Source organism: Pelobates fuscus, chromosome 3 (assembly GCF_036172605.1).
Source record: "Pelobates fuscus isolate aPelFus1 chromosome 3, aPelFus1.pri, whole genome shotgun sequence".
Lineage (NCBI taxonomy): Eukaryota > Metazoa > Chordata > Amphibia > Anura > Pelobatidae > Pelobates > Pelobates fuscus.
In genome coordinates, this window is record NC_086319.1 from 359,961,700 (window position 1) to 359,975,183 (window position 13,484).

General features: G+C 47.7%; 1 protein-coding gene across 1 annotated transcript in view; it reads left to right on the forward strand.

The window, feature by feature from the left end:
* Nucleotides 1–511: 511 nt before the first annotated feature.
* Nucleotides 512–13,484, forward strand: part of LOC134601838 (asialoglycoprotein receptor 2-like) — a 70,169-nt gene continuing 57,196 nt past the window's right edge. Inside the window, exon 1 of the mRNA XM_063446339.1 lies at nucleotides 512–664. Coding sequence (XP_063302409.1) covers nucleotides 512–664 — 153 coding nt within the window. The remainder of the gene's footprint in view (nucleotides 665–13,484) is intronic.

Genomic DNA, 13,484 nt, shown 5'->3' on the forward strand with positions numbered 1-13,484 from the left:
CACCGCACTCCAGCACCACCTCCAGCCTAACACTATACTCAGCCATCCGAGTTTAACTCACAGGACTACTCTCAGCCCATCCGGTGTTTCGGATGTAAGCAGCTAGGGCACAAAAGACCAGAGTGTCCACTAAACACCACTAACCAAGCACAGTCCTGGAGGAGACCCACCGGCGGAAACCAGCGTAACCCTCAGCCTGCTGCCCACTGCATAGAGGAGGAGGAATGTTGGGGCATCCTGACGAAGCAGACCCCATTCAAGCGGCCCACCGGGACAACAGACAGCAGCACCGGCAGCTGATTAAAGTGAATGGAAAAGGGGGTCAGTGGTCTGCGAGATACTGGTGCTACCATGACCTTGCACCAAAATAACTTGGTGTCCGAGAACCAGCACACCGGATACACTGTGGCTGCGATGGTAGCAGGGGGCGCTGTGTTCCGTCTGCCTGTTGCCCGGATACATTTGGATTGGGGAGTGGGCGCTAGGCATGTGAATGTGGGGGTCATGAGGGATGAGGGATTTGCCAGCTGATGTTCTCCTTGGAAATGACTTGGCCCCCCTTGTTTCTGCCTACGCTCCAATGGGTCCCGCTGATGTTAACCCTGTGACTACCCGTGCTCAGACCCGTGCTGACGAGTGTGTCCGGCCTGCTGCTGAGACCCAGGTAAGACTCTCTCCCCCGACTTGTACCCTAGATCAGGCCCCCTTAGGCTAGGATACCCAAGAGGCATTTCGGAGGGAATCCCGGAAGGATCCGACCCTTCAGAAGGGCTAGGGTAGATGCTAGGGAAGAGGGGGAGAGCCCTTTTCCCGCATAGCCGTTGACATTGTGGGTCCACTGGCCAGGGCTAGTCCATCCGGGAAGAAATACATTCTCACAGTGGTGGACTACGCCACCCGTTACCCAGAGGCAGTAGCACTGTCTAATATTGAGGCAGAGACAGTTGCTGATGCCCTGGTAAAGGTTTTTACTAGGGTCAGGTTCCCTAAGGAGATTCTCTCCGGGAATCAGGGATCAGGGAATCCAGTTTACCACTGTGCTCACCCAGCAGCTGTGGAAGGTGTGCGGCATTAAACCGCTTCTTAGTTCACCTTATCACCCACAGACTAACGGTCTCTGCGAGCGCTTTAATGGAACCCTCAAGCAAATGCTGAGGAACTTTACCGACACTTGCAGAGACTGGGAGCGATTCCTGTCTCATCTGTTATTTGCTTACAGAGAGGTGCTCCAGGAATCCACTGAGTTCTCTCCCTTTGAGTTGCTCTATGGGATAAGGGTCTGCAGGCCCCTGGATCTCATTAGAGGACACTGGGAGGGGGAGACAGAGGAGGAGGGGACCCCCATAGTGCCATATGTTCTGGAACTCTGGGACCGCATGGAGCAACTGTCTCTGATGGTAAGGGACAATCGCCAGGCGGCCCAGGGGAGACAGAAGAGATGGTATGATCGGGGTGCCCGGCAGTGGGTCTTCCAGGTTGGGCAGAAGGTGTTAGTACTTAAACCTGTGAAGACAGACAAGATGCAAGCATCTTGGCAGGGCCCGTATAAAGTGTTAACCCAGGTATGTGATACTACCTATATTATCGCCCGCTGTGCAGATGAAAGGATCCAGTGATCCATTCATGTGAACATGATGAAGGAGTATCAGGAGAGACTGGAGGATGTCGCTGCTGTGTGTGCCCATGCTGCAGATGACCCTGAAAATTTACCCCTTCGCGATTTATTAGAAAGGGACCCCCAGACTGACCTCACTAGTCTCGTACAGTTAGGTGACCGGTTGAGTCCCCCAGAGAAGGTACAGGCAAGACAGCTTCTGTGGGAGATGCAAACAACGTTCTCCCAAGACCCTACACTGCCCTAGCTGTACATAAGGTAGAGACCCCTGGACAGAACCCCTTGCGACAGCCACCCTACTGTATCCCTGATGCAGTCCGAGAAGGAATGCAGAAAGAGAAACAGGAGATGACCCGGCTTGGAGTCATTGAACACTCTGATAGCCCTTGGGCTTCGCCTGTAGTCCTGGTGCCTAAGAAAGATGGGACCACCCAGTTCCACTACAGGCGGCTCAACGAGAGGACCACCACTGACGACCACCCGATGCCCCGGGTAGACAAATTACTAGACCGTATTGCCAGGGGACGTTATCTGACTACCATAGAACTGTGTAAGGGCTATTGGCAGATTCCCCAGGCCGAGGATGCTATCCCCAAGTAGGCATTTGTCACCCCATTTGGCCTGTACCAATTTAGAGTCATGCCATTCGGAATGAAAAATGCCCCGGCTACCTTCCAACATATGGTGGATAGACTCCTCGATGGCTTCCAGGAATTTGCTTGTGCCTACCTGGATGACATTGTGGTCTACAGTGAGTCTTGGGAGGAACATCTGGTTCATGTAGGGGTTGTTTTGGACAAGATTCGAGCTGCTGGACTGACCTTGAAACCATACAAGTGTCATCTAGGCATGGCTGAAGTACAGTACCTGGGTCACAGAGTGGGGTGTGGGAGCCAGAGACCAGAGCCAGCCAAGGTAGAGGCAGTGGCTAACTGGCCCACACCTATCACTTGTGTTCGTGACCCCCACGAACGGATGGCCACCCAGAATAGAAGTGTGCTGCTGGTTAACCTTTTGATCCCAATTAGAACGTTGTGGTTAACCGCAGACACTTCTCAATTAAACCAATTTCAGGGTGGTCGTCGTTCGTATGTCGACCACGAGGCAGCGGCCATTTTAAAACAGACACTCGTTCTGCCGAACACCGCTGAACCAACGGGTCGCTTAGCTGTCTCGACGAACACGTACGAACACCAGCTGTTCAGGAGTTTTACTGCATACGAAAGTACTGAACCCAGGTAGCCTTCCCATGGAGTCAATCGCATACCGAAGGACTGTACGAACTTTGACTCCATGGCGGTTGAACTATACGCATGGGATCTGAGCGCTATTCGTCAATAATATGCACTCAGATCCAGGCTATCTGGGGATACGTGATACGAATGTAGAATATTCGGATATTATAAAGTTATATATTTTCATGTACTTTCTGTGTTTATGTTTAAAATGGTGATGTGTCTTTGTCCTGGAGATAATTGCATTACTTCCCAATTATCTCCAGGGCAGAGGGGAGGGAAACATGATGTATTGTGGGAGAAGTCTGTGACTGTATGTCTGAAATGTACTTTTGTCCTACTGTAATTACAGTCTTCCATTTGGTCCCCTAGGGGAGTGTCCACCAAGTGGGACACCCGCATAAATACGGGCGGGTAGCCCACAGTAAAGCCAGATCTTGTTTGACCCTCAATACGGAGCTTCTGTCTCGTTTGTGGGGAAAGGGGATTACTATTGGAACAGCGCTTTCGTTATTTTTAGCTGTGGATGGAGTTCGACTGAATTGCTGATCGGGAGTTGCCGTGTTCGTATGCTCCGGTCGGGAGTTTGACGATCGGCTGAATTAAAACTGCATTTCTAGAGAAAGGGGATTATCTACTAAATGGCGGCTTTACCTACCTGGAGGTGAGTGTCGTAACAGACTTCAATGGGCAGGCGAATTTTAAAACCCACAGGGACTCTTTCTGGCCACAAAAGTGATCGAAAAGTTGTTTCAAGGGGACTAACACCTGGACTGTGGCATGCCGGAGGGGGATCCATGGCAAAACTCCCATGGAAAATTACACAGTTGATTCAGAGTCTGGTTTTAATCCATAAAGGGCAGAAATCACCTAACATTCCTAAATCAAAATGGATATGGATTGACACCTGACATATGACATATTGACACCTTGACATATGGATTGACACCTGTCCTCAGAGACCCTGATACACACTGACACAGAGCAGAAAAGGGACTATTCCCCCTACATAGGGTAACTTGGCAGATATGGATTGACACCTGTCCTCAGAGCCCCTGATACACACTGACACAGAGCAGAATAGGGACTGTTCCACCTACATAGGGTCACTTGGCAGATATGGATTGACACCTAACCTAAGGATCCCTGATACACACTGACACAGAGCAGAATAGAGAATGTTCCCCCTACATAGGGCCACTTGCCAGCTGTGATTTCCCTATGCACAATTAGCAATGCTAACTGCTGTATGATGCCCCCTAGCTGTGTACAAGCTGTTTATAAGTATTATTCCAACTAGTTACTACTATACTAATCATCAGTCAGCTGTTAACTACTTTTCAATGCTTTTCCTGTGCCTAGAAAGGGTAACAAGATCTTTGAATATTTTATACTATAGTTAGCGATGTTACATTTGTATTCAAGTGTCCTATATCAGTTAGATAAGCCAGTGCCACGATTGAATGCTCCATAAAGTTTATAACGCATTGTGCCGCCAAGGTTTCGTTAGACCTGCTCAGCTAAACTAGGACCACATTTTAATTGTATACTCAGTGTAATGTGTAAACGTGGACAATCTCGCCATAAATAACTAAAAAATGTGCACGGATTTATGAAAACCCCATTGTTAAAAATGTTGATGATCAGCGTGAGGAATGCTATTGGGGCACCACACGCCTGCTGTTATGATTTTTTGCACTGCAAAAATAAAGAATAAAAAAAAAAAAAAAAAAGCTAATAGTTCGGACAAGCCAGCTGTCAGACGCTGGGCAAGGGCGTGACTTTTTGACATTGGCTTCTTACGCTCAAACATGTCCTTGACAGACACCTGACTGTGGGCAGATGAGCGGGAACTGCTCAAGGCGAGAGACGGAGTGGTGGATGGTTGAGAGGGGGCAAGGAGGACAGCAGTGGTTGACGTGGCTCAAGATGCTGGACCAGGAGGAGGATGGCGGCTTTGAGTTTGCGTGCTGCTTGTACTCATGTGTTGATCCCATAGGCGTTTGTGATGTGCAATCATGTGCCTACGCGAAGCAGTTGTACCTAGGTGGGTGTTGGACTTCACACGACTCAGTTTCTTTTGGCACAGGTTGCAAATGGCATCGCTGTTGTCAGAGGCAGACACACAAAAAAAATTCCACACTGCTGAGCTTTGCAATGACGGCATTCTGATGGTGGACACAGCATGCGTTGATTGGCGTGCTGTCGGGCTGACCCAGGGAGCTGATGCATGCTGTCTGACTGTGCCACTAGCTCCTTGCGACGACCTCCCCCTGCTTCCAACTCGTCTCCTTCTCCTCCTCTCTGTCTCCCCATCTGAACTTTCGCCCTGTTCTTCTGTTTGCCGAGCGGGCACCCACATGACATCCATGGACGCATCGTCATCATCAACCGCTTCGCTTGTATCTGACAACTCAGAAAAGGAAGCAGCAGCGGGTACAACATCATCATCATCACACCGTACCTCCATGTGTTTAATGCTGCCTGCCTGAGACATATCCCTGTTATCTACATCCTCTATCAATAATGGTTGCGCATCACTCATTTCTTCAAACGGGTGTGTGAATAACTCCTCTGACATACCAAGTAAAGCGGCTGTGGTGCTAGTTTTGGTGGTGGCGGCAGGCGGGTGAGTGGTATCTTGAGAGGTGCCTGAAGCTAAGCTGGAGGAGGATGGTGCGTCAAGGTTCCGAGCAGAGGCTGTACAAGATTGGGTGTCCTGTGTTAGCCAGTCAACTATGTCCTCAGAACTTTTCAAGTTCAGGGTAAGTGGCTTCTGAAAACTGGGCATTATTCTAGGGCAAAAGGGAATCACAGCACCACGACCACGACGGCCCCTGCGGGGTGGCCTGCCTCTGCCTGTCATTTTTTGGGGGATTAGTGGTACTATGCGTGCAAGCTACTGTGAGACCAGATATGATTGGCAATGTGAACTGTAACAGTTCTGCAGAGCACACACTGTAGGCCTGACACACCCGCTTGAAGACAAGTAACTGCTACTCAATCTATAACAGTGAAATCAAATTTTGGTTTTAAAAGCACGCTATAGAGACACCAGATATGATTGGCAATGTGCACTTGAACAGTTCTGGAGAGCACACACTGTAGGCCTGACAGAGCCGCTTGAAATTCCACACTGCTGAGCTCTGCAATGACGGCATTCTGGTGGTGGACACAGCATGCGTTGATTGGCGTGCTGTCGGGCTGACCCCAGGTGCCGATGCATGCTGTCTGACTGTGCCACTAGCTCCTTGCGACGACCTCCCCCTGCTTCCAACTCGTCTCCTTTCCTCCTCTCTGTCTCACCATCTGAACTTTCGCCCTGTTCTTCTTCTTGCCGAGCGGGCACCCACATGACATCCATGGACGCATCGACATCATCAACCGCTTCACTTGTATCTGACAACTCAGAAAAGGAAGCAGCAGCGGGTACAACATCATCATCATCATCATCATCACACCATACGTCCATGTGTGTAATGCTGCCTGCCTGAGACATATCCCTGTTATTTACATCCTCTGGCAATAATGGTTGCACATCACTCATTTCTTCAAACGGGTGTGTGAATAACTCCTCTGACATACCAAGTAAAGCGGCTGTGGTGCTAGTTTTGGTGGTGGCGGCAGGCGGGTGAGTGGTATCTTGAGAGGTGCCTGAAGCTAAGCTGGAGGAGGATGGTGCGTCAAGGTTCCGAGCAGAGGCTGTACAAGATTGGGTGTCCTGTGTTAGCCAGTCAACTATGTCCTCAGAACTTTTCAAGTTCAGGGTAAGTGGCTTCTGAAAACTGGGCATTATTCTAGGGCAAAAGGGAATCACAGCACCACGACCACGACGGCCCCTGCGGGGTGGCCTGCCTCTGCCTGTCATTTTTTGGGGGATTAGTGGTACTATGCGTGCAAGCTACTGTGAGACCAGATATGATTGGCAATGTGAACTGTAACAGTTCTGCAGAGCACACACTGTAGGCCTGACACACCCGCTTGAAGACAAGTAACTGCTACTCAATCTATAACAGTGAAATCAAATTTTGGTTTTAAAAGCACGCTATAGAGACACCAGATATGATTGGCAATGTGCACTTGAACAGTTCTGGAGAGCACACACTGTAGGCCTGACAGAGCCGCTTGAAATTCCACACTGCTGAGCTCTGCAATGACGGCATTCTGGTGGTGGACACAGCATGCGTTGATTGGCGTGCTGTCGGGCTGACCCCAGGTGCCGATGCATGCTGTCTGACTGTGCCACTAGCTCCTTGCGACGACCTCCCCCTGCTTCCAACTCGTCTCCTTTCCTCCTCTCTGTCTCACCATCTGAACTTTCGCCCTGTTCTTCTTCTTGCCGAGCGGGCACCCACATGACATCCATGGACGCATCGACATCATCAACCGCTTCACTTGTATCTGACAACTCAGAAAAGGAAGCAGCAGCGGGTACAACATCATCATCATCATCATCACACCATACGTCCATGTGTGTAATGCTGCCTGCCTGAGACATATCCCTGTTATTTACATCCTCTGGCAATAATGGTTGCACATCACTCATTTCTTCAAACGGATGTGTGAATAACTCCTCTGATATACCAAGTAAAGCGGCTGTGGTGCTAGTTTTGGTGGTGGCGGCAGGCGGGTGAGTGGTATCTTGAGAGGTGCCTGAAGCTAAGCTGGAGGAGGATGGTGCGTCAAGGTTCCGAGCGGAGGCTGTAGAAGATTGGGTGTCCTGTGTTAGCCAGTCAACTATGTCCTCAGAACTTTTCAAGTTCAGGGTACGTGGCCTCTGAAAACTGGGCATTATTCTAGGGCCAACGGGAATCACAGCACCACGACCACGATGGCCCCTGCGGGGTGGCCTGCCTCTGCCTGTCATTTTTTTCTGGATTAGTGGTACTATGCGTGCAAGCTACTGTGAGACCAGATATGAGTGACACTGTGCAGTGGCAGAGGTTGGCAGAGTTCACGCTGTAGGCCTGACATACCCGCTTGAAGACAACTAACTACTATTCAATCTATAACAGTGAAAAAACTTTTTGGGTTTTTAAATGCACGCTATTGTGACACCAGATATGAGTGGCACTGTGCACTGGCAGAGGTTGGCAGAGTACACGCTGTAGGCCTGACACCCGCTTGCAGACAACTAACTGCTATTCAATCTATAACAGTGAAAAAAGTTTTTGGGTTTTTAAATGCAATCTATTGCGACACCATATAAGATTGGCACTGTGCACTGGCAGAGGTAGGCAGAGTACACGCTGTAGGCCTGACACACACTTATGAAGGACACTGACTGCTATTATATTACAGTCAAAAACTTTTTTTGTTTTTAAATGCAAGCTATTGTGACACCAGATATGAGTGGCACTGTGAACTGGCAGAGGTTGGCACAGTACATGCTGTAGGCCTGACACCCGCTTGAAGGTCACTGAATGCTATTAGATTACAGTCAAAAAGTTTTCTTGTTTTTAAATGCACGCTATTGTGACACCAGATATGAGTGGCACTGTGCACTGGCAGAGGTTGGCATAGTACACGCTGTAGGCCTGACACACACTTATGAAGGACACTGACTGCTATTATACTACAGTCAAAAACATTGTTGCTTTTAAATGCAAGGTATTGTGACACCAGATATGAGTTGCACTGTGCACTGGCAGAGGTTGTCAGAGTACACGCTGTAGGCCTGACACCCGCTTGCAGACAACTAACTGCTATTCAATCTATAACAGTGAAAAAAGTTTTTGGGTTTTTAAATGCAATTTATTGCGACACCAGATAAGAGTGGCACTGTGCACTGGCAGAGGTTGGCAGAGTACATGCTGTAGGCCTGACACACTTATGAAGGACACTGACTGCTATTATATTACAGTCAAAAACTTTTTATTATTTTTAAATGCAAGCTATTGTGACACCAGATATAAGTGGCACTGTGCACTGGCAGAGGTTGGCAGAGTACACGCTGTAGGTCTGACACCCGCTTGAAGGTCACTGACTGCTATTAGATTACAGTGAAAAACGTTTTTTTTGTTTTTAAATACACGCTATTGTGACACCAGATATGAGTTGCACTGTGCACTGGCAGAGGTTGGCAGAGTACACGCTGTTGGCCTGACACACAGACGCTTGCAGACAACTAACTGCTATTCAATCTATTACAGAGAAAACAAACATTTTGTTTTTAAATGCACGCTATTGTGACACCAGATATGAGTGGCACTGTGCACTGGCAGAGGTTGGCAGAGTAGACGCTGTAGGCATGACACCCGCTTGAAGGACACTGACTGCTATTATATTACAGTCAAAAAGTTTTTTTGTTTTTTAAATGCAAGCTATTGTGACACCAGATATGAGTGGCACTGTGCACTGGCAGAGGTTGGCAGAGTACACGCTGTAGGCCTGACACACACTTATGAAGGACACTGACTGCTATTATATTACAGTCAAAAACTTTTTTGTTTTTAAATGCAAGCTATTGTTACACCAGATATGAGTGGCACTGTGCACTGGCAGAGGTTGGCAGAGTACACGCTGAAGGCCTGACACACACTTATGAAAGACACTGACTGCTATTATTTTACAGTCAAAAACTTTTTTGTTTTTAAATGCAAGCTATTGTGACACCAGATATGAGTGGCACTGTGCCCTGGCAGAGATTGGCAGATTACATGCTGTAGGCCTGACACCCGCTTGAAGGACACTGACTGCTATTAGATTACAGTCAAAAACTTTTTTGTTTTTAAATGCACGCTATTGTGACACCAGATATGAGTGGCACTGTGCACTGGCAGAGGTTGGCAGAGTAGATGCTGTAGGCCTGACACACCCGCTTGAAGACAACTAACTGCTATTCAATCTATAACAGTGAAAAAAATGTTTTTGTTTTTAAATGCACGCTATTGTGACACCAGATATGAGTGGCACTGTGCACTGGCAGAGGTTGGCAGAGTACACGCTGTTGGCCTGACACACAGACGCTTGCAGACAACTAACTGCTATTCAATCTATTACAGTGAAAACATTTTTTTTTAAATGCTATTGCTATTGCTTTTAAAAGCTATTGTGACACCAGATATGAGTGGTGGCACTGGGCAAGTGGGCACAGTATCCACTGTGAGCCTGACACAGAAGCTGGCAGGCAGGCAACTGCAATTAGATTACACAGAAAAAAAAAGCAGACTGATGTTCTAGCCCTAAAAAGCTTCAGAATGAATCGAAAATGGATGCTGGGAGGGAGGTGGGAGGGTCTGCTAGGGAGGGTCTGCTGCTGATTAGCTGGAATGTGTCTGCTGACTGTGAGGCACAGGGTCAAAGTTTACTCAATGATGACGAATAGGGGGCGGATTGAACCGCGCATATGTTCGCCCGCCGTGGCGAACGCGAACACGCTATGTTCGCCAGGAACTATTCGCCTGTGAACCGTTCGGTACATCACTAATAGGGATGTACCGAACTGTTCGCTGGCGAATAGTTCCCGGCGAACATAGCGTGTTCGCGTTCGCCGCGGCGGGCGGACACATGCACGGTTCGATCCGCCCCCTATTCGTCATCATTGAGCAAACTTTGACCCAGTGCCTCTCGGTCAGCAGACACATTCCAGCCACTCAGCAGCACACCCTCCCTAGCAGACCCTCCCACCTCCCTCCCAGCATCCATTTTTGATTCATTCTGAAGCTGCATGCTTACTGAGAGGAGGGAAAGGGAAGCTGCTGCTGATTAGATAGGTCAACAATGAAGTCCATAGCCAAACAGGACCATGGCTTTTCAGGAACCTCTAAAGGGTGCAGAAATCCACATGGAAGCGAATGAGGAAGCTTAGTCTTGGTACAAACTTCACACGCCCCGATGAATTCTTTAATATCTTTACGTAAATCAGGCCACCAGAAATCTTTAGAGATCAAAGCATACGTCTTGCGAATGCCAGGATGCCCAGCCACCTTGCTGTTATGGAAACAGCGTAACACTTCTAGTTGGAGAGTGGCTGGAACGAAGGGTCGATCCCCAGGAGTCTGTTTGGGCGCAAGATGCTGTAATTTCATGATCTCAGTAAGCAACGGAGAGTGAATCCTGAGATTCGTGTTAGCGATGATGTTACCCTTAGGAACTATCGAGGAAAGGACTGGCTCAGTTATAGTGAGCGGTTCATATTGACGAGACAAAGCATCGGCTTTAGAGTTCTTCGAACCAGGTCTATAAGTAAGTACATAATTAAAGTGAGTAAGGAACAAGGACCAACGAGCTTGCCTGGCGGACAGGCGCTTAGCCTCCCCAATATAAGACAAGTTCTTATGATCCGTTAAAATAGTAACAGGGTGTAATGTCCCTTCTAGTAAATGTCTCCACTCTTTTAAAGCCTTAATGACCGCTAACAGTTCCCTATCACCGATGTCATATCTGCTTTCAGGCCCAGATAATTTCTTAGAGAAGAACCCACAAGGGTGTAACGGTTTGTCCACCCCTAACCTTTGAGACAGAACAGCACCAACTCCCGTCTCAGAGGCATCGACCTCGAGTAAGAACGGCAGAGTCGTATCAGGGTGGACTAGAATGGGAGCAGAGGCAAAAAGTTCTTTGAGAGTCTTGAACGCAACAAGAGCCTCCGTAGACCAAGTCCCCTCTAAGGGATGCAGGAATTCACTTGGGAGCGTATGAGGTTGTTTGGTCTTAGTACACACTTCACACGCAGCGATGAAATCTTTAGTATCCTTACGTAAAGCAGGCCACCAGAAGTCTTTAGAAATTAAAGCATACGTCTTGCGGATACCAGGATGTCCCGCCATCTTGCTGTTATGGAAACATTGCAACAGCTCCAGTTGAAGAGTAGGAGGAACGAAATGTCGACCCTCAGGAGTCTGTTTAGGTGCTAGATGTTGCAGCTTAATGATCTCGGCCAGTAACGGGGAATGAATCCTGAGATTCGTATTAGCAACAATCTTGCATTTAGGAACTATAGAAGAAAGAATCGGTTCAGATACAGTGAAAGGTTCATATTGTCGAGACAAAGCATCGGCCTTAGAGTTCTTAGAGCCAGGTCTGTAAGTAAGCACATAATTGAAATGAGTCAGGAATAAGGACCAACGAGCTTGCCTAGAGGACAAACGCTTGGCCTCCCCAATATAGGACAAGTTCTTGTGGTCCGTCAAAATAGTAACCGGATGTAAGGTGCCCTCCAATAGATGTCTCCACTCTTTCAAGGCTTTAATAACTGCTAACAATTCCCTGTCTCCGATGTCATACCTGCTTTCAGGCCCAGAAAGTTTCTTGGAAAAAAAACCACAAGGATGTAACGGTTTATCCACCCCCAACCTTTGTGAGAGAACGGCACCTACTCCTGTCTCAGAGGCATCGACCTCAAGTAGGAACGGCAAGGACGTATCAGGATGGACTAATATTGGAGCAGAAGCAAAAAGTTCTTTGAGATTTTTGAAAGCAACGAGAGCTTCAGTAGACCAAGTCTTAGTATCAGCCCCTTGTTTGGTCATATTGGTAATAGGTGCAATAATAGAAGAGTAACCCTTAATGAAGCGCCTATAATAATTGGAGAACCCAATAAACCTCTGGATAGCCTTGAGTCCCTTAGGCAATGGCCAATCTAGAATAGACTGGAGTTTGTCAGGGTCCATTTTAAAGCCTTCCCCAGAAATCACGTAACCAAGAAAGTCTATCTGCGACTGGTCAAAGCTGCATTTCTCCAATTTACAGTATAGACCATGTTGCAGAAGTTTGTGTAGTACCTTTCTGACTTGTCTATGGTGAGTCTCAATCTCCCTAGAGTGTATCAGTATGTCGTCCATGTAGACAATAACACAATCATGTTGAAACTCCCTAAGTACCTCAATAATCAAATCCTGAAATACTGCAGGAGCATTGCAAAGTCCAAATGGCATAACTGTGTATTCATAATGGCCATACCGAGTATTGAACGCCGTCATCCACTCGTGTCCATGCTGGATTCTCACCAAATTATATGCCCCTCTGAGATCTAATTTGGTGAAGATTTTGGAGCCCTTAAGACGATCAAACAACTCGGTAATCAATGGGATAGGATAGGCATTTCTGATAGTTATTTTATTCAAACCTCGGTAATCAATACAAGGCCTCAGCGTGCCATCCTTCTTTTTAACGAAAAAGAACCCAGCCCCGGCAGGAGAAGAAGACCTCCTAATGAATCCTTTCTCTAAATTCTCACGGATATATTCCTCTAGAACAGAGTTCTCCTGAACAGATAAAGGATATACATTACCCCTCGGAGGCATAGTACCAGGTAGAAGTTTAATTTTACAATCAAATGACCTGTGTGGAGGTAATGAATCGGCATTCTTCTTGTCGAATACTGCCTTTAAGTCTTGGTACAAGGGCGGTATCTGTCTCTCTGTGGATTGAGTAGAACTACCTGGTGTATTAATATTGGCCAATGGAGAAACCCTGCGTAAACACTTCTCCTGGCAGCTCAGGCCCCACGAGAGTATCTCCCCTAATTCCCAATCGATAATAGGGTTATGTCTCTTCAACCATGGATACCCCAGAACTATGGGAACAGAAGGGGACGAAATGAGCATGAGAGATAAATTCTCCACGTGTAGGATACCAACATTTAAGTTAATGGGTATGGTCTCACGAAAGATAACGGGGTCCAGTAATGG